The 22,064-nt window shown below is 42.3% G+C and overlaps 1 protein-coding gene across 1 annotated transcript in view; it reads left to right on the top strand.

The window, feature by feature from the left end:
* The window catches only part of PI4KA (phosphatidylinositol 4-kinase alpha), a 96,799-nt gene that overhangs the window by 306 nt on the left and 74,429 nt on the right, over window positions 1-22,064 (top strand). The window contains exons 2-4 of the mRNA XM_036353508.1: window positions 14,921-15,037; window positions 18,781-18,874; window positions 20,765-20,853. Coding sequence (XP_036209401.1) covers window positions 14,921-15,037; window positions 18,781-18,874; window positions 20,765-20,853 — 300 coding nt within the window. The remainder of the gene's footprint in view (window positions 1-14,920; window positions 15,038-18,780; window positions 18,875-20,764; window positions 20,854-22,064) is intronic.

Here is a 22,064-nt window from a genome sequence, read left to right on the forward strand (position 1 = left end):
TGAGCGAGGGTCTGCAGGAGGCCGAGAAGGGGGTCGCGTACTGCCTGTGACGGGAGGGGTGTCGTGAGCCGAGGTGGTCTGTGGGCGGAGGGGGTTGGAAAGAGACGGGCTGGAGGGGGAGTGGGCGGCGTGGAAGCAGAGGCGGGGGCGCTGCGGTGGGTGGGTGGGCGTGGGAGGGGCGTGTGAAATACAGGCCGGGGTTCGAACGGAGGGGACACCTTGTGACATCGCTGGGGCGGGGGGCGGCAGTGAGGGGCAGTGGCAAGAGTTAAAGGACCAGAGTGAACATCTGGGTCTCTGCTCCCGACTTTCCCTGCTTTTAATTCCGTGACTTTGGAGAGATGCCTTGCTTGTAAAATGGGGGTTGTTCTCACCTGCGTTGCCCGCTTCACGGGATTGTCGTGAAGGGCAGATGAACTGGTGTCTCGGAAAGTGCTTTCTGAGATGCAAATGCGCTGCGCATTGTTTTTCGGTGACACTAGAGGGGGCCTTCGGTTGGGGAAAAGGTCGTGTGTTTACCGTGGCAGGGAAGCAGGAGCGAACTGTCAGTGGGCAGAGACTTGAACTGGGGATTGCTTCAGAGGAAGAAGAACTTAGGCCGGAGCAATCCTTATCTTGGGAGAAAGGTGAAAGGCAACTTAAAGGTGTGCCGGGGATGGTGGGAAGAGCGTGGATTTTAGCCAGACCTAAGTTTGGTCCCTGCACTCACTCAGTATGCATTGTCTTAGACAAGTTGCTTCAACTCGGAGCCCGTTTCTTTATCTCTGAAATGAAGTGGTTCTTGAGGATTAAATGACTTCAGGCCTAAAGTGCCTTGCACAGAGTAGGTGAACAGTAAACATAAGCTTTCTTCCTCTACCAGTGTGTGATGAGTCTCACTAGTGCAGTGGTTCTCAACCTTGGCCGCACATTAGAATCACCCGGGAATCTTTTAAAAATCTTGATTTCTGGGCCTCATCCTCCGGAAATTCTGTTTCTTTGTTATGGGGTGGGGCCACAACATTAGTAACAAAGAAACAGAATTTCCGGAGGATGAGGCCCAGAAATCAGGATTTTAAAAAGATTCCCAGGTAATTCTAATGTGCAGCCAAGGTTGAGAACCACTGCTCTAGTATGTTAGTGTTGCAGGGATGGGATTCTCTCTTCCCCACATAGCTTTCTGGCAAATGGAAAGAGAATTGTCTGACAGTAGGGGAAGAGCAGTGGTGACTATTTAGTTTTGTAGTATTTGCTTACTACGTTTTCCTACTCTACAGCTATCAAAAAGAAGCCCTTAGCATTCCTAAGCAAAAGCTTCTTGAGGTTCTTAAGAATAAAGGAATTTCTGAGTACTCATTTGGGATAATAAAGATGGAGGTTTAAGGGGGCGGGGGGGGGGGGGTCGCGGAGACCAGTATTGACAAATCTCGCTCTTACCATTTTTTTGTTTCTATTTTTCCTCTTCTCCCTTTTCCAGGGAGGAGGCATTGGACTGAGAAAGGTTTAGTCCAGATAGGATTGACCTGAGGAGGCTGATTTTTCTTTTAATTTATTGATTTGAGAGAGAGAAAGAGAGAAACGTTGATTTGTGGTTCCACTTATTGATGCATTCATTGGTTGCTTCTTGTATGTGCCCTGACCAGAGATCAAACCCACAACCTTGGCGTATCGGGTTGATGCTCTAACCAACCGAGTTACCTGGCCAGGGCCAAGAAAGGCTGTTTTCTGAACTAGACTTGACATCTCAGCTCAGACCTTGGTAACTCAGGCAGCCCTGACATCCTTTTAACGGCACCTGCGGCACATTAAGGACATAACTTGCCCTGTCTTTGTCCCTCTATATGCCACAGTTGGGTTTACTTCACCCTAATCCCAGGCTGTGAAACCAAGTGGGTTTTATTTTTTGTTTAATTACTTGATTCATTCTTTCATTCAGAAAACATTTATTGAGCACCTACTATTAATTGGTATATGCTAAGGCAGGTAAATAAGGAACAGACCTAATTTAGTGGCTCAGGTGACCAACAACAAGTCAGACTTCCTGCAAGTCCTCCATCTTCTCTTGTTTCCCAGGTCTGGTGATCAGACTCCTGCCATGTTCAGAGAGCCAAACCCAAGAGCCCTGGGCATCTATTCTCTGATCCATATCTGAGCTTTGACCTTCTCCTGCTCATCTGCCTCTAAGACTGGAGTCTCAGTGCTGAGTCCCACCCCCAGGGTTACATCTAACTCTGAGGACACCCTCAGTGAAGCCCTCTAGACCATGTTCCACTTAGTCCTCAACACTCTCCCCATTGGGTGAAAGGTGAAAGCGAAAAAAATAAGAGAAGAAAAGAAGGCCCATGTACACTGGAATCTCCACATAGGGTTGGTGTCTAGACTCCCTCTCTCTGAATCTATATGCCTGCCTGTCTTCATGATGTTGTTGAACTGCCCCTGCCAAGCTTCCTCCTGGCTCTGCCAGGTTATACTTCTCTGTGTCCAGGAAATCAGGTGACTTGTTTCTACCTCCTCTTCTGTACTGTCCATACTAATGCACCCCAAACGCTGGGGCACGGAGAGTTCTGGGTAGAGCTGCAGAGCAGGCAGCATTTCTTGCCCTTCCATTCCTCTTCTCACCCGCAGGAGGCTTTGGTCAGAGTCCTTTCCCGTGTCCTAAAATATCCTCTCTTTTCTTCGATTAGAATGCCAGAATCTCGAGGTAGTCTTAGCTAACGATTGATCTGATGTTTAAATGCACTTCGGCATTAGGGACAGGCTGGACTCTCCCTGGTGGACAGATGTTCTGCAGAAGATGAGCTGGCTAGCTCTTACCTATACTTGGAGGAATGTGTGGCCAGATGCTGAGGGCAGTGGGCTTTCTGGAGTTCATGGTTATCCAGTCTGTCCTTTAGAGTGGTCTGCCATGGAGTAAAAATAATGGTATTTTTTCAGCAGCATGCAACTGAAAATTTTCCATCTTTGCTCCCTTTCCTTTGTGAGGCCATGTTAAAAATAACCCTCCATAGAGTGAGAGTGAGAGGAGAGACAATGAGCATCAGCAAAGGGTATCATGCTGCTAGAACTGTAATCATTGTTATTAAGTCTAAAAATATTTTAGGAAGAAATTGGAAAAAAAAATCTTTACCTGTAAACATGCTACATTAACTATATTTGTTTGCTAGGGTTTTGCCATAATAAAGTACCATAGTGGCTTACACAACAGAAATTTATTTTTTCACAGGAAAAAAAAAAAAGGCTAGAAATCCAAGATGAAGATGTCAGCAGTGTTAGTTTCTTTTGAGGCCTCTTTCCTTGGCTTGTAGATGGCCATCTTCTCTCTGTGTCTTCATAGTTTTCTCTCTGTTCCTGCCTGTGTCCTAATCTCTTCTTCTAAGAACACTAGTCAGAGTGGTAGGACTAGCCCACCCTCATTTTAACTTAATTACCTCTTTACAGACTCTGTGTCCAAATACAGTCATATTCTGAGGTACCTGAATGAGTAGGACTTCAATATGTGAATTTGGGAGGGGGCACAACTTAGCCCATAAAAACTCATCAGAACTTTCATTTCTTAGAATACCCTTTCAGTCTTTAACCATATATAGCTGTATTCACTTTATGCTCTTTTTTCTTTTTTTAAAAATCCTCACCTGAGGATATTTTCTCTCTTGCTTTTCAGAAGATTGGAAAGGGGGGAGGGAGAAAGAGAAATATCTACAGCGACTGCCTCCCCCACCCCTCCCCAGGCCTGACAAGGGGCAGGGAATGAGCCTGAAACCCAGGTACATGCGAGAATTGAACCTGCAACCCTTCAGTCCATGGCCGACGTTCCAACCACTGAGCAAACGGGCTAGGGTGCATTAAGTGACTTTTTAATAAAAATCCCCAGGGAGGATATTTAGCTGTTTCACACTTTGCTGCAGTGTGAGTGAGTGTAATTTTTTTTTTTAGGGGGGGGGGGGGCAGAACCTTTTCTCCATGGCTCTGGACAGGTATGTGAAAAATGTAATGCAAGGTAAAAAAGCGAAATGTGCTCTAAAAGTGAAAAGGTTGTAGGCTCTTGCTGGGAGGTTACTTTGCTCTGAGATTTTAAGTAGGGAAGGTTTAAGGAACAACAGGGTCAGCAGAAATAGTGTATTTAAAGGGGAGAGTGGAGATGAAACTGGAGAAGAAAGCAGGCGATATGCAGGCCCAGACTGAGTTTGGGTTTAACTGATGAGACAGGTAAGAGCCCTTGAATGTTTCAGGGCCTGAGAGTGATGTGTATTAAGATTATTATGGCTGGATTGTTGATATCGATGGCCTTAGGGAGTCTCAGAATTGATGCATCACCAGCTGTTTGCTCCCCCAGAGGGCAGAAATGTTCTATTTCTGACTCTACTGCAGATTCTCTTTTCTGCTGTCTGTGTTTGCAGTTTGTACCCAGTGGTTGCTTTCAGGCCCTTTCACCAGCAGCTATTCATGTTGTTGATTCTAATTGCTGACATTTATCTATGCACTTCATTTTCCTGGTAGTCTTATTTATATATTTATTTGTTTTTGTATTTGCTTCTGTCTCGTAATTTGGCATTTAGGAAAAATCCTTGGGCCGAAACCGGTTTGGCTCAGTGGATAGAGCGTCGGCCTGCGGACTGAAGGGTCCCAGGTTCGATTCCGGTCAAGGGCGTGTACCTGAGTTGCGGGCACATCCCCAGTGGGAGATGTGCAGGAGGCAGCTGATTGATGTTTCTCTCTCATCGATGTTTCTAACTCTCTATCTCTCTCTCCCTTCCACTCTGTAAAAAATCAATTAAAAAAAAAAAAAATCCTTGGCCTTTTGTGAACAGTGCCAAACCAACCAGAATACTACTTTTATTTGTGTGATAAACTGACACATGAATATAGGGTTGAGGAAAAATCCTCAGTTCTTACATTTATTTATTGAGTTCTGAGATGCTGTATCTTTGCTGCTAAAGCCATTGTGTTTTCCTCAATGTTTTTGTTTTTAGAGCTGGTCTGGAAGCCTGGATTCAGGAGTTATACGAATATAACAGCAAAAGCTGGTGACATTCATTCATTCATATAATAAATCTTTGAGCGCTTGCTGTGTGCCAAGCACTGTGCTCGGCTCTGAAGAGGCCCATTAGAGGGATGCATAAATAGACATGGTCTTGCTGTCATGGAGTTTACCATGGAGAGAGACAGACAAAAAAAGCATTAAACAAAGAATTGCAAGTAAATAGAATTTAAAATGGTAACAAGTGCCACAAAGCAAAAGTAAATGGTGTCGGTGACTTTTGTCTCAATTTTTTTAAAAAGGTAAATGGGTGTGAGGAGAGAGAAAAAATGGGGTCCTGATTTATGTGGATATCAGGGAAGATTTTAAACATTGGGAAAGGATGAGTAGAAGTTAGCCAACGAAGTGTGTAGAAAAGAATACTCCTAGTAGAGGGTACAGCTTGTGCAAGGCCCAGAGGTAGGAAAATTTTTTACTCTTTTGATGGCTTTAAGAAAGGCTACAGTGGTTGCAGCTTAGGGACGTAGGGGGAACAAAAACAGGCTGAGGAGGTGGGCAGGGCTTTATCACCCAGGGCACGTGATGGGAATGATTTTCATCTTTATCCTAAAAACAGCGTAATCATTTTATAGCTTTTAGGGGATTGGTGAAGCATTTAAAATGTTAGTAAGTAAAAATGTCATTTGTGATTCGAATAGAGATGGAACTATTTTAAGACCACTTTAAATAGATTTGTGAATATTACATTTAGTATGAACGTTAGGTATTGTTTTCCTAGATTTTTCTTGTTAGTTGGTTAAAGTGCCTGTCTAGTAGATTTTTTTTCTTACTTAGGATTAAATAGTCTGTAAGATCTTTTGGGGAACTTGTAATTACAGGATCACAGGCATTTCGATCTTTGTTCTTTTCTAATATAAGCATTTAAAGATGTAAATTTCCCTCTAAATGCTGCTTTTAGCAGTGTTCCACAAAAATTTTGTAAGATGTTTTTTTTTATTCTGTTAAAAATATTTTTCTAATTTTCCTTACGATTTCTTTTTTTATTCTGAGGTATGTAGAAGCATATTATTTAGTTTTCAAACATTTGAAGGATTTATAGATTTTTTTCTGTTGATTTCTAATTTTATTCTTTTGCAGTCAGAAAACATCCTCTGATTTCAATTCATTTCAATTTATTGAGATTTGTCTTATGACACAGTATATGTAAGATATAACTTGGTGCCGAAACCGGTTTGGCTCAGTGGATAGAGCGTCAGCCTGTGGACTGAAAGGTCCCAGGTTCGATTCCAGTCAAGGGCATGTACCTGGGTTGCGGGCACATCCCCGGTGGGGGATGTGCAGGAGGCGGCTGGTCGATGTTTCTCTCTCATCGATGTTTCTGACTCTCTATCTCTCTCCCTTCCTCTCTGTAAAAAATCAATAAAATATATATAAAAAAAAAGATATAACTTGGTGAATTTTCCAATTGTACTTGAAAAGAATGTGTATTCTGCTTTTGTTAAGTGGCACTTTCTATAGGTATCAGTAAGGTCAAGAAGGTTTTTCAGGTGTTCAGTAACCTTACTGATTGTTCATCTATTTATTCTAGCAACTAAGAGAAGGATGCTGAAGTTGCCAAATATAATTGTGGATCTGTTGATTTCTCTTGTGTTCTGTTAGGTCTTTTTTATTTTCTCTCTATGAGTTGTACATCCATCACAACAATAAATTTTAGTACATTTTTATTACTCCCCAAAGAAACCCTGTTCCCCTGAATTGTTACTTTCTCAGCCCCTAGCTCTAGGCAACCACTAATTTACTTTCTGTCTCTGTAGTTTTGCCTATTCTGGACATTTTATTTATTTATTTACTTATTTATTTATTTATATTTTTATTGATTTCAGAAAGGGAGGGAGAGGGAGAGAGAGATAGAAACATCAATGATGAGAATCATTGATCAGCTGCCTCCTTCACACCCCCTACTGGAGATCAAGCCTGCAACCCCGTCATGTTCCCTTGACCGAAATTGAACTCAGAACCCTTCAGTCTGCAGTTGATGCTCTATCCACTGATAGATGGAATAATACAATATGTGGTCCTTTGTGACTGACTCCTTTCACTTAGCATAATGTTTTCAAGGTTCCTCCATGCTGGAGCATGTATCACTATTTCATTTCTTTTCACTGATGGGCAATATTCCATTGTATGCATATACCACATTTTATTTATCCCTTCATCAATACATGGACATTTTAGAGAAGAGGAAGGCGCGGGGGGCGGAGAGGGAGGCGGGGGAGACAGACAGACAGACAAACAGACATCAATGTGAGAGAGAACATCGATTGGTCACCTTCTGCATGTACCTGACCAGGTATCAAACCTGAAACCTTTTGGTGTACGGGATGATAGCTCCAACCAACTGAGCCATACTGGTTAGGGCAGGAACAGTACCTTTGAGAAAAGAATATTTTTAGACATGTTTTTAACAAAGTACCACTAATACTTAAAGCTTCATTTCTAATTCTCAGGGAATTTTATTTCTTTAGAAGGACTATTCCCAGAGGTGTCAGATAATAAAAGTTGTATGCTTTTAAAATAATTGCTTAATTAGCCAGCTTGTAATGCTATTATTATAGCTTAATTTTGACCTAGATACCTTACCTACATCCAGAACACCTGCTCTGTGAGGAGAAATCGTTCCTTACATTTGATATAGAGGAGGAGATCTTGGGGAGGAGATCTTTGCCTCTGCCCTCGGGACAAGTGCCAGGGAGGGCTGGATTGAGAAGAGAACCTGCCACATTGGTCAGAGTGAAGCTTGGGCAATAGGTAAGAATAGAAGGCAGGGTGTGCAGCTTGGGCAGGAGCGAGGGTGTCTGTTATCATTCATATCCACAGTGGAGGAGATGTGGATACAAAGATAAGAGGAGATTTTTGCCCTCGAGGAGCTTACAGGTTAGTGTGCAGACAAGTGTGCTAATAACTAACGTTAACAGTGGGGTAGCTGCTGTTACTGATGATGTTATTGGAACCCTTCAAATACATGTGGGGTTGTCCCTGCTTTCGCTTGTGTTTACTTACAGCCTGGTTGGTCTCCAGGCCAAACATTCCTTTGATCCTTGTATGGAATGTCTCTAGACCTCACATGTCCTGGATGTCCGTCTTTGGGTGCTTTTTAGTGTGACAAAGAGACAAGTAAAATAATCTCCCTCACTTCTGCATGCTGTCCATCACGGAGTCTGTAAACTTCCTCTGAAACATTTCTTGAGCTGGTCTGTTTCTGGTTTTGCTTGTCCTGGTCACTACCAGCTCTGCCTGGACTACTGGAGGTCTATTGGCCCGTCTCTCTGCCTTCACCCTTGTCCTCCAAAATCCATTCTTTTTGTAGCAACCAGAGGGATTTTCTAAACCTTGATTCTAAACTTGAGTCATTCAGGCTCAGTGGCTCTGGCTTCCCGTTGCTATTAGAACACAATCCATGCTCCCAACCTGGCCTGTGGGGCCTTGTGGGGCTGTCTCTGCTTGCACTTGGACTTCTAGGCAACCCTGCTCTTCCTTTCCCATGGCGCTGCCAGAATGCTCTTTCCTGATTTGTCCTGATTGGTTCCTTCATCAGTCCCAATGCAGTGGGCACTGTCTTAATGAGGCTTTCCCTGATCACCCCATCAAAAGTAGTCCTGTTGGCCCTAACTGGTTTGGCTCAGTGGATAGAGCGTCAGCCTGCGGACTGAAGGGTCCCAGGTTCGATTCTGGTCAAGGGCATGTACCTTGGTTGCGGGCACATCCCCAGTAGGGAGTGTGCAGGAGGCAGTTGATCGATGTTTCTCTCTCATCGATGTTTCTAACTCTCTATCCCTCTCCCTTCCTGCTGTAAAAAAATCAATAAAATATATTTTTAAAAAAGTAGTCTTGTTGGGGCACTATTGTTGGGGAAATAAAATTAAAAACAAAATCTCCCAACCCAGAAATACTTTCCACAAAGGCAGTAGAGAGAGAAAACTTTTATTATTGAATAAGCATTAAACCCAAACATGATAATGCATCACAGGCAATCCACTGAGAAATTTGCAAAACAAAAAGAAATCTCACCCTACTATATAGCCAAGCAGATACAACCCAACACATACATGTGTTCAAGGTAAACCAAAACTAACAGTTTGGCTCAGTGGGTAGAGCATCGGCTTGCAGACTGAAAGGTCCCGGGTTCGATTCTGGTCAAGGGCACATGCCCTGGTTGCCTCCTGCGATCTCCAGTTGGGGGCGTGCAGGAGGCAGTTGATCAGTGATTCTCTCTCATCATTGATGTTTCTACTAGTATCTCTCTCCCTGTCTTCCTCTCTCTCTGAAATCAATTAAAAAATATAAAAAACACACACAAATAAAATAAGGGGCCTCACTAAGGGGACTTGACAGCACCATTTGTCACATAGTTCATTTACCTTGTAATTGGAGTGGCGATCTGTGATAGCTAATTGGATTTAATCAGAAGAAAAAACATCTGCATCTGAGGGCATATTATTTTATTTTATTGATGAGAAAGAGAGAGGGGAGTAGGGAGGAAACATTAATGAGTTGTCTCCAGTATGCACCCCACAACCTGGGTGTGTGCCCTGACCAAGAATCAAATCTGCCATCTTTGGGACGATGCTCCAACCTACTCAGTCACACCAGCCAAGGCTAAACTTCTACACATTTTTATAACAGAAGGTTGTTTTGAAACTTGGAGCAAGGAGCCCACTGAAGTTAGGCTCCTACCTTCCCACAGAAACTGGGAGATAGGGGTGCTCGCTGCCGTGATATTTACATTCCAAAAGAAGGCCTCCAGGTTCTGGAGAAAGATATTCCCAGGTCATAAAGCTTACAAATTGCTAATCTAGTCTTCAAAAGGATTTATGTACATTTCATAGAAATGTGAAATGGTGAATTTAAATGTAAATGAACGAAGATAAAGGAGGAAAGAGGATGGCTTCGCTATTTCTATTGGAGAATTAAACTTTTTATTTTAAATTTGTATTTGTTTTTACCCTATCTCATCTGATATTCACCTGGTTTGTCTGTTCAAGTCTAGAATGAGAGCAGGGGCCCAGTCTTCCTGGTTTACTCTACATCCACAGTAGTCAAGGCAGCATCTCCCATGAAATAGGTGCTCGGTAAATGAATGCGTTAAAGGCATAAACTTGATTAGCTTGTGTCTTATCCTCACCAGAGGACGTTTTTATTGATTTTTACAGAGAGAGGAAGCAGAGAGGAGAGAGAGGAGAAGAGAAATATCAGTGTGAGCGAGAAACATCTGTTGTCTCCCACACACACCCTGACTTGGATAGAACCCACAACCTAAGCATGTGCCCTGACTGGGATTCAAACCCACGATACTGGACGACACTCCTGCCAACTGAGCCAGGGCTGATTAACTTTTCTATAAGGCATTTGAAAGACATCATTGAAGAGCAGTAGCATGGACAATGTTTATCATGTACTGTGAAGTGAGTCCTGAGTTCAGGTCTCACATTTAGCTCCATGAGGACTGTTGTATAGACAGGGAAGCTGAGGATCAGTGTGTCACTCAAATGGGCTGTGCCAGAGCCTGCATGTGACTCTGGGTCTAACTCTAAAGTCCATGGGCAATTCACTGTCCTAAAAATTGTCAAGATTAGATTTATTTATATACAACAGAAAAACAAAACACAATCCTTACCCTGCCCCAGAGCAATCTCTAGGGACAGAGAAAGGGACTGAAAGCAAAAATATTTAACATTTTAAATGTCATATGTGTGTGTCATGTGGAAATATTGACAAGTCATCCTTTTTTTAAAGGTTTTTTAAAAAATATTTTTATTGATTTTTTAGAGAGAGAGAAAGGGAGAGGGAGAGAGATATAGAAACATCGATCAGCTGCCTCTTGCATGTCACCCTACTGGGGATCGAGCCCGCAACCCAGGCATGTGCCCTGACTTTGAACCCTGACTTCCTGGTTCATAGATGGACGCTCAACCACTGAGCCACACCAGCTGGGCAAGTTATCTTTTTTTGTATGATTACATCTTTTCCATATTTAATGGTGAGGTTGTGTCAGTTTTGACGAGTTTCTGAGTCTCCATTCTGTCTTCTAGCACATTAGATCTGAGGCCCAGTGTGTCTTCTGTGTGTTCAAGCTGGGTGCTGAATACGTATTGCGCAGGACAGGTCAAAGTACATGGACTCTGACAGGGCCCCAGACTCTTCTCTTTGGTTACCTGTTGATTCATTAATCAACATTGTTTGCATCACACTGACTCATTTTGATAGGAATCTACCTTCTTTCCACATCTTATTTACAGGGATGTTTCTTGAGAGACTTTACTCTTTCTGTCAAGATAACATGGTTCTCTGGTGGAAGTGGCTGGGGCCTCTGAAAGGATCACTTTAGTGTGGTTGGTCCGCAGTTCTTTCTGTTTTTCCCTGTGGTTGTGAGGCACTCTCCTTGTGAAGGAACACTAAGGAAAAGTAGGAATTTAGCATTTCTGTTTCTTTCTTGTTATTACTTTATGCTCTTTTGCCTGAGCGTTTAATTTTAAAAACAGCATGGATTTCTGCCCCCCTTCATATGTATATGTTTTTTATTTTAACTTATTGGATGTTTATCCTGACTACATAAGTAATATTTTCCCCAAGAACATATTTTGGCAAATATGAAACAGCACAAAGAAGAAATGTAAAACCACTGGTCATCCTGCCTCTCAAAACTATTAATATTTTGATGCCCAGCCAGTGTGGCTCAGTGGTTGAGTGTCAGCCTATGAACCAGCAGGTCACAGTTCGATTCCCAGTTTGGGCACATGCCTAGATTTCAGGCTCGATCCCCAGTAGGGATTGTGCAGGAGGCAGCCGATCAGTTCTCTCTCATTATTGATGTTTCTATCTCTCCCTCTCCTTCTCTCTGAAATCAATAAAATAAAAACAAAATTAAACCATTAAAAAACACACACAGGGGTGGGGGTGGCTGGGGAGAGGTCAGTGGGGGGAAAAGGAGACTTATGTAATACTTTAAACAATAAAGAATTAGTGCTTCCTGCATGCCCCACACCAGGGATCAGCCCACAAGCCGAGTATGTGCTCTGACCAGGAATCTAACCATGACCTTCTGGTTCATTGCTTGGATCTCAACCACTGAGCCACGCTGGCCAGGCTGGACTTTATCTTAAGAGCAGTGGGAGCCCTAGCTGGTTTGGCTCAGTGGATAGAGTGTCAGCCTGTGGACTGAAGGGTTCCGGGTTCAATTTTGGTCAAGGGCATGTATCTTGATTGCAGGCTTGATCCCCAGCCCTGGTCAGGGTGCATGTGGCAGGCAACCAGTCGATGTCTCTCTCATATTGATGTTTCTCTTTCTGTCTCTCCCCTCCCTTTCACTCCATCAAAAAAAAAAAAAAAAAAAAATCAATGGGAAAAAAAAAAAAAAGAATTAAAAAAAAAAAAAGAAAAGTAATGGGGCCAATCCCTCCGCCCAGCAATGAGAGCCTGTGCCAGTTGCTGTTAAAAATAAATAAATAATAAAAAATAAAACAAAAAAAACTATTAACATTTTGATATATTTTCTTACCAGTATTTTTTTCTGTATATGGTAATTCAGATAATTTCTCTTGTGATTTTATGGAACATTTAGAGCATTGTTCTGTCATTGCTTATTTTTAGAAAAACACTATTCTTATTTATTTATTTATTTATTTCAATCTTCACCAGAAGATAATATTTCCATTGATTTTTAGAGAGTGGAAGAGAGTAGGAAAGACAGAGAAATATCGATGTGAGAGAAACACATCAATTGGTTGCCTCCTGCGCACGCCCTGACCAGGGACTGGGCTGGGAAGGAGCCTGCAACCGAGGTACATGCCCTTGACGGGAATCAAATCCTGGATCCTTTGGACCTCAGGCCAACGCTCTATCCACTGGGCCAAACCATCCAGGGCAGAAAAACACTATTTTTGATGTCTGTAGTATTAGGTTAAACTTTATGAAAGCTTTGTTTTTGTAGTTCAGAAATGTTTTGAATACCATTTACTTCATATGATTCAACCTAATATTTCATCAATTGGTTGAATCATTTAGTCTCCTAATGTTAAATATATTATTTCTGATTTTCAATTACTATTTACAACACTTCCTAGTTATTTTTTTTTAATATATCTTTATTGATTTCAGAGTGGAAGGGAAAGGGAGAGAGAGAGAAACATCAATGATGAGAGAGAATCATTGATTGGCTGCCTCCTGCATGCCCCCTACTGGGAATCAAGCCTGCAACCCAGCCATATGCCCTTGACTGGAATCGAACCTGCGACCCTTCAGTTGGCAGGCCAGTGCTCTATCCACTAAGCCCGTGGTCGGCAAACTGTGGCTCGCAAGCCACATGCAGCTCTTTGGCCCCTTGAGTATGGCTCTTCCACAAAATACCACGGGGGGGCGCGCACGTACAGTGTGATTGAAACTTCGTGGCCCATGCGCAGAAGTCGGTATTTTGTGGAAGAGCCGGTGTTTTGTGGAAGAGCCACACTCAAGGGGCCAAAGAGCCGCATGTGGCTCGAGAGCCCCAGTTTGCCGACCATTGCATTGAGCCAAACCAGTGAAGGCTCTAATTATCTCTTTACAATCATTCCTGGAAGGAACATTGCTGGGACAAAGACTATTGGCTCTCTTCAGGTTAGAAGGTGCTTTTCTTTCAAGCTTGTGTTGTCCCTTTATATTAATGCTTTTGAAATCCAAGCAAACAAAAATAGTTTGCTTTCTTTTTAAAAATTTCTTTTTAAAAATTGATGCATTTTCAGGGTAAATGTCAAGCACTACACTTTCCTTAGCCATTAAAACATTCTATCAGTATATGCATAATCAGTGAACACAGACAATAGTGCAGTGGAGGCCTGGGGAGGGGGCTTGCAAGGGGAAGGGGGGAAGGAGGTTAATGGGGGGGAAAAAGCAGACATCTGTAATGTTTTTAACAATAAAGGTGAATTTAAAACAAACAAACAGAAAAACAACCCATCAGGATCGTATGAATATCAGTGACTACTCTTTGGGTCTGTGGCCTGAACCGCAAGGTAAGGGCCTCCTGGTGTGTGTGAATGCTCTGTTAAAGAGCTTCTTGTGGCAGAGATTTTCAAGATTGAGATCATCTTTTTTCCTATTTATAATAAATCCTTTATGTCTGATATTTACTGTTTACAACAGTAATTTTGAAGACAATTCCAATTTTTCCATTTATTCAGTAAGTTGCTGATTTATTGCCTGCTTGCCTTCTGCTAACCACTATTATGGCATATCCAGTAACACTAGGTATGGTTTACTGAGCACTTACTTTGTGCTGTGCACAGTCTTTTTTTTTCTTTTTTTAAAATATTTTATTGATTTCTTACAGAGAGGAAGGGAGAGGGACAGAGAGTTAGAAACATCAATGAGAGAGAAACATCGATCACCTGCCTCCTGCACACCCCCTAGTGGGGATGTGCCTGCAACCAAGGTACATGCCCTTGACCGGTATCGAACCTGGGACCCTTCAGTCCGCAGGCCGACGCTCTATCCACTGAGCCAAACCGGTTAGGGCCTGTGTACAGTCTGAAGAGCTTTACACACATTTGATTTTTAAAGAGCCTTAAGGAGAAGCACTGTGCCTGTAGGTAGGTTTGGGTAACCTGCTTATCGGTACCACTGGGATGTGGGGACTGCGGGCTATCCCGACACCAAAGTGCAGGTGTCAACTATTATCTGTTGTGCTTTACCTCCTCTGTTATACATCATTGTAACCCTCCTCCCAGGTTCCTCAGTGTTGTGTGTTTGGGGGGCACATGTACGATAATTTTAGAAGCTGGGGATGTCTTTTTTTTAATGATCTTTTGGAAAATTGGAAAAACTGGCTTATTGGTTATGTAAATTACTGGCCTTTTATGGTGTTGGTTTATTCTGAATGTGGATTGGTAAAATTTTAAACTATGGGTTTTTTTTTTTGGCCTCATTTTCTAGGTCCAAAAGCTGCTTTGTATGTGCCCAGTAGATTTCCATGGGATCTTCCAATTAGATGAAAGGCGGAGAGATGCAGTGATTGCATTGGGCATTTTTCTCATTGAATCTGATCTTCAGGTAAGTCTTTACTAAATTAAAAGTGTTCTGCCGTATAAAAGAGGGGGCAAATTAGAATTTTAATTTCTACCTGCTTATGTTTACCTACAGCAGTATTAGAAGAATGCATACAAGCCTAATGAAAGTGGTTAGCAGTGGGCAAGACAGAGTAGATGAAACTAATGGGAATGAGACATTTTAATGTACACCTTACAAAATTTTGTTTTCTGAACTATGTGAATAAATTAGGTTTTTTGTTTGCTTGTTTGCCAGAAAGTTAGTTAAAATGCTTTGTGTTTTCCTAGCCGGTTTGACTCAGTGGATAGAGCGTAGGTCTGTGGACTGAAGGGCCCCAGGTTTGATTCTGGTTAAGGGCATGTACCTTGGTTGCGGGCACATCCCTGGTAGGGAGTGTGCAGGAGGCAGCTGATCGATGTTTCTAACTCTCTATCCCTCTCCCTTTCTCTCTGTAAAAAAAATCAATAAAATAAAATAGAATAAAATAAAATCTCTCTTTAAAAAAATGCTTTGTGAAGTAATTGTGTGTCCTCTAGAGCAGCGGTTGCCAACTAGTGGTCCGCGAGGTCTGAAAGGTTGGTGACCGCTGCTCTAGAGCGGACTTGATTTTCAATCTCAGGTAAAATGCTCATCAATCGGATTCAGAGTAACCACAAACTATATTCTTTGATATAGTTTTGATATAATATCTTTTTCAAAATTGTGATATATATAAATTGTTTTAGACTACATGTTAATGTGCCTTTTATTTTTTAAGATCAAAATAATATATTTAATCCTACAGTTTTATTATACATTTTGGATATAAATTTTTTTTTTAATATATTTTATTGATTTTTTTACAGAGAGGAAGGGAGAGAGATAGAGAGTTAGAAACATCAATGAGAGAGAAACATCGATCAGCTGCCTCCTGCACATCTCCTACTGGGGATATGCCCGCAACCCAGGTACATGCCCTTGACTGGAATCGAACCTGGGACCTTTCAGTCCGCAAGCCGACGCTCTATCCACTGAGCCAAACCGGTTTCAGCTGGATATAAATTTTTTAAAATTGATTTCAGAGAGGAAGGAGAGGGGGAGAGAGATAGAAGCATCAATGATGAGAGAGAATCATTGATTGCTGCCTCCTGCACGTCCCCTACTGGGGATTGAGCCTACAACCCGGGCATGTGCCCTTGACAGGAATCAAACCCAGGAACCTTCAGTCTGCAGGCCGACGCTCTATCCACTGAGCCAAACCGGCTAGGGCTGGATATAAAATATTTTAATACAAAAAGTGAATTCTGCTCTTGCCAGTGTGGCTCAGTTGGTTGAGTGTTGTTCTGTGCACCAAAAGGTCACTGGTTTGATTACTGGTCAGAGCACATGCCCAGGTTTTGGGGCTCTATCCCTGGTTGGGGTGCATGCGGGAGGCAGCTGATCGATATTTCTCCTTCATGGCGATGTTTCTCTCCCTCTCCCTTCCTCTCTCTCTAAAATCAGTACAAACATATATTTTTTAAAAAGTGAATTCTGGTCCTAATTGGTTTGGGTCAGTGGATAGAGCATCAGCCTATGGACTGAAGGGTCCTGGGTTTGATTCTGGTCAAGGGCATGTACCTCGGTTGCAGGTTCCCAACCCTGGTCTTGGGCATGTGGGAGGCAACCAATCGATGTGTCTCTCTCTCACATCAGTATTTCTCTCAGTCTCTCCCTCTCCCTTCCACTCTCTCTAAAAATCAATGGAAAAAATGTCCTCGGGTGAGGATTAAAAAAAAAAAAAAGTGAATTCTGTATCACATATTCCCTGACTATCAAGTATATTTCTTTTTAATTTTTTTTTAAAATATATTTTATTGATTTTTTACAGAGAGGAAGGGAGAGAGATAGAGAGCTAGAAACATCGATGAGAGAGAAACATCGATCAGCTGCCTCCTGCACATCTCCCACTGGGGATGTGCCCACAACCCAGGTACATGCCCCTGACTGGAATCGAACCTGGGACCCTTCAGTCCCCAGGCCAACGCTCTATCCACTGAGCCAAATCGGTTAGGGCTCTTTTTAAATTTTTATTTTTAATTATAGTTGACTTTCAATATCAGTATTTTATATTACTGGCAGATATACAGCACAGTGGTTAGACACATCCTATGCAGGGGGCCGTGTCTTGCAGGGTCCTTTGGAGTACTGTGCTTGTTATATCCTAGTGTACTAGGATCCTGGACAGATGTAGCCAGCTCCTTTTTATCCTAGAGGATAAATTGTTTTGTTTTCACCAAAGAAGGTTCTCTGTTTAGTTATCAATTGTGGCATAACTACCTCAAAACTTGGTGGCTTAATACAACAATTTTTCCCCCTCATGTAGACAGAGCTCAGAAGAGTCACTGTTTTTGCTCCATTTGGCATCACCTGGGGTGGCTTGAAGGTTGGAGGCCGGAATCACCTGAAGGCTTATTCATGTCATGTCTGGGATTTGATCCTGGCTGTTGGCTGGGACCTTACCTGGGGCTCTTGGCAAGGTCACCTCTATGGATGTAGCCTCTCCATGTGACCTGAGCTATGTCATTGTGTCACACCATAGTGCCTGGGACCCAAGGGCTAGTGTCCAGAGGAAGAGCGAGGTGGAAGCTGCTCTGCTGTCTCTAACCTAGCCTGGGAAGGCTGTCTCATATGTACTACCCTCTAGATCAGTGATTCTCAACCTTCCTAATGCCGTGACCCTTTAATACAGTTCTCATGTTGTGGTGACCCCCAACCATAAAATTATTTTCGTTGCTACTTCATAACTGTAACTTTGCTACTGTTATGAATCGTAATGTAAATATCTGATATGCAGGATATATTTTCATTGTTACAAGTTGAACATAATTAAAGCATAGTGATTAATCACAAAAACAATAAGTAATTATATGTGTGTTTTCCGATGGTCTTAGGCAACCCCTGTGAAAGGGTTGTTCGACCCGCAAAGGGGTCGTGACCCACAGGTTGAGAACCGCTGCTCTAGATCCACTAGAAGCAAGTCTCTAAGGCAGCCCGTTTTCCAGGAGAGGTGAATTCAACTCTACCTTTCAGTGGAAGGAGTGTCACAGAACTTGCACCCATGTATTAAACCACCACGTTTTTTCAACATTTTAGAACATCAAATAATGTTCCTCTGGAGCACACTAACCTAATTTTTAACTGGAGCATCTGTAAACAACCAAAAGAGCCAATAATGTAAGGCTATGAAGTCATATACTGATTGGCTGGTATGGAAACTAGAAGAAAGTACATTTTCGTTGGCTAATGATGGCTATAAAGTCTCATGTTTAATTCGAGAGTAGAAACATGAAGCAGAATATTAAAGCAAATAAAACACCCCCAAAACAACCAAGGGCCATGAACAATGGAAGTATCACCAAGTTTAGTGAGCTTGAGCTTCTCTCCAGTCCAGAGGATGTGATCCTGGGGCCCACTGAAGGGTTTGGGGCAGTCTGAACACCTCTTAGTGAAGGCAGTTTTGAATGTGTGCACTTCTTCTGGAGAGGGCCTCATGGGGGCCTGGCCCCCCAGAGGAGGCCAGAGCCAGGCTGGGCACTCATCTCCACAAGGGCAGGTTTTAGCCCTTCCCTTCAGCACTTGTGGCAGACAGGAAGGGTGTGACGCCATGTGAATATTCATCTTTGAGATGATTAGGATATGGGTATTCTTTCCTTTGGTCTTAATCTATGCTAAAAAGCTACCAGTCACATTTTATTAAACATAATCTTTTTTGTTTTGTTTTTAAGCACAAAGATTCTGTGGTTCCTTACCTTCTTCGACTCCTTAAAGGTCTTCCAAAAGTGTATTGGGTAGAAGAAAGCACAGCTCGGAAAGGCAGAGGTAATTTTATATAATGTTTTCCCTGAATGCAAGGAAGAATATATATGTTCATTGTCTGTAAGAATCAAGTGTTCAGTTATACTAACATATCAATTAGGATGCTTCTAGATGGTTCTACTCCTGGCTGTGGGAAAACTGCCTGCCTGCAGCCACAGGGGGCCGTGCTACTCACTGTTGTCCAGGGCCCATGGCTGATGGAGGGAGAGGTCAGGGCTGACCAAGCCAGCTTTCCATTGTACTCTGAGAGTGAACAGGAACTTTGAGACCTTCAGGAATGTTTCTCATGTCTCATTGGCCAGAATTGTTCACCTGCCTGTCCCTGAACCAGTCTCTGTTGCCCTTAGATGAATAGGTTCACTCCTGGAATGAGGGCAGTTCTCCAAATTGTATTGCTGCTGGTCCAAAAAGGAAGGGTGAAATGGATGTTCAGGACTCAACCCCATGTGCACCATAAATATTTTTATGACTTTGTTGCTGTTGCTAAGTATCAGTTAAACTTTGTACCTTTAGAAGTAGAATGTATTCATATTTGTATTTTATTTTGATCTTTCTTTAAGGTCAAAGGAAAAGTTAGACCATCTTTTTCCCTCTTTCCTTCCATGGCCCTCCCCTCCCTTCATCCTTCCGCCCTCCTTATTTTTGTTCTCTCCCTTCTGAAATATTTACATAGGTCCACTATACGCCAAGCATTGTGCTAAACGCTTAAAATACTGATATTCTTGTATACTGATTTCTCAAGACTCCAAAACCAGCTTGAAGACCTCCCACATTTTAGAGTTCATGATCCACGAGACTGAAGTTTCCTTGTAATGTCTCTCTCTGAGGCATGCCTGAGGCCCACCTTCAGATTCAGCAGGGGTTGGTGGCTGTAAAGAAGGCCCCTGTCCTTTTGTTGGAGGGATTCCTGTATTCCTGTATTCCTCTTGATCTTTGGGTTTTCATCATTTCTGGTGATCCCATATGCCTAAAACTGACAGACCCCAAATTATGTATGTGTCCTGGAATTTAAAGGACTATAAATTAAATAGAGAGAGCATTGCTAAAAAGTCAAACATCTGTTCCACCTTTGTTATCTAATTTGGGAAGAAATAGAATACCAGTAGATACTGATTCTATTTTTCTGTTATTTTATTTAAAAACAAATATACTTCTGTATACATGGACTGGTATTAGAATGGAAGTTTTAGCATTATTTGGAACACTAGGGGCCCGATGCACGAAATTTGTGCAAGAGTAGGCCTTCCTTCCCCTAGCTGCCTGCACTGGCTTTCCACTGGCAACCAGGACCCGGGCTTCCCTCGCAGCCCCAGCTTCGTCCAGAAGGTCGTCTGGAAGGACGTCTGGTCTAATTAGCATATTACGCGTTTATTATTATAGATTGTTGGGAATGTTGTTGGAGATATTTCCAATTATTGGGTAACATTTCACTCTTGTATTTTTTAAAAAATATATTTTATTGATTTTTTTACAGAGAGGAAGGGAGAGGGATAGAGAGTTAGAAACATCAATGAGAGAGAAACATCAATCAGCTGCCTCCTGCACACCCCCTACTGGGGATGTGCCCCCAACCAAGGTACATGCCTTGACCGGAATCGAACCTGGGACCTTTTCAGTCCGCAGGCCAACGCTCTATCCACTGAGCCAAACCAGTTAGGGCCATTTATGTTTATTGAACCAAAACATTATATTAAAAAAAAAAAAGGAAGGAGTATTCTCAGCAAACATGTTGGGCCCATATCTATTCTGAGATTCATCTCAGCGAGGGCGTTCACCACAGTAAACGGGTCGCTTGCAGGCCATATGAGAGAAGCAACTACTGAACTGGGGGGCCAGTAGGTGTGGCCCAGTGTCTCTATTTGACAATCTGATTTCTGTCTTTATTGATTCCAGGTGTCCTCCCAGTTGCAGAGAGCTTCAGCTTCTGTTTGGTAACCTTGCTGTCTGATGTGGCGTACAGGGACCCTTCACTTAGGGATGAGGTAAATGTATGGCTGATTGTTTTGCATTTCTATAAGATCAGAAAGAGTCCCAAAGTGATGACAAGAGTAAAAACCAAATCTGAAGTGATTGGATTATTTATGTTGACTTATTCCACATTATTAATAGTAGACCTAAGAAATATTTAATACTTTGCTTATAGTATTTTCCCGGTTACCCACTGATCTCTTGAGTCTGATCTCATTCAGCTTTCCAAGTAGTCCTGTGAGGTAGGCAGCAAAAGGCAGAGGCAGCTCATTTTCCTGACTATGATGGGTATTAAAGTCTTTCACAGAAAGACTTTTCTAGATAGTTAAAGCTAATCCTTTAAGTGCTCAGATTTTTTTGGTCTTAGTTTATTTTATTGGAAATATTACTTAAATGTTTCATACTTTTTTTTTTTAAATCCTCATCCAAGAAGTGAGGACACTTTTTCCATTGATTTTTAGAGAGAATGGAAGGGAGGGGGTGGGAGGAGAGAGAAAGAGAGAAAAACATAGATGTAACAGAGACACACCTATTGGTTGCTGCCCCATCCCCCCAGGTGGAGGGGATCAGACCTGCAACCCAGGCATGTGCCCTTGACTTGTAATTGAACTCTTGACCTTCCAGTGCACAGGCTGACGCTCTAACCACTGAGCAACACCAACTGGGGCTGTTTCTTTTTTAAACAAAGAATATGATTATAATTTCTAGACTTTTTCTTTTTTAAAAATATTTTTTATTGATTTCAAAGAGGAAGGAAGAGGGAGAAAGAGAGAGAAACATCAATGATGAGAGAGAATCATTGATCAGCTGCCTCCTGCACGCCCCCCACTGGGGATCGAGCCCAAAACCCAAGCATGTGCCCTTGACCGGAATAGAACCTGGGACTCTTCAGTCCGCAGGCTGGCACTCTCTCCACTTTGCCAAACCAGCTAGGGCTCTAGACTTTTTCTTAATCAGAATTATTTTTTTTGAAAATCAATTTTTATATGTTGCTATCCATCCTCAGGTCCTGCCCAGGAGTGTCTGGTTGCTTGCCACTATGCTAAATGTTCTCAGCTAGCTAAGCTTTTTGAGTTTTTTGTATCTGCTTCTTAATTTTTAATATCCCTTTCCTTATATTCAGTTATAGATTTTATTGTTAGTATTTCTACCTCTTTCTTTCTTAGTTTAAGTTCTTTATTTGTAGGTTGGTTAAGGAGGTAACTATATATGTGAGAATTACATA

The sequence above is a fragment of the Myotis myotis genome, unplaced genomic scaffold, assembly GCF_014108235.1.
Source record: "Myotis myotis isolate mMyoMyo1 unplaced genomic scaffold, mMyoMyo1.p scaffold_m19_p_20, whole genome shotgun sequence".
In the NCBI taxonomy this organism is placed as follows: Eukaryota; Metazoa; Chordata; class Mammalia; order Chiroptera; family Vespertilionidae; genus Myotis; species Myotis myotis.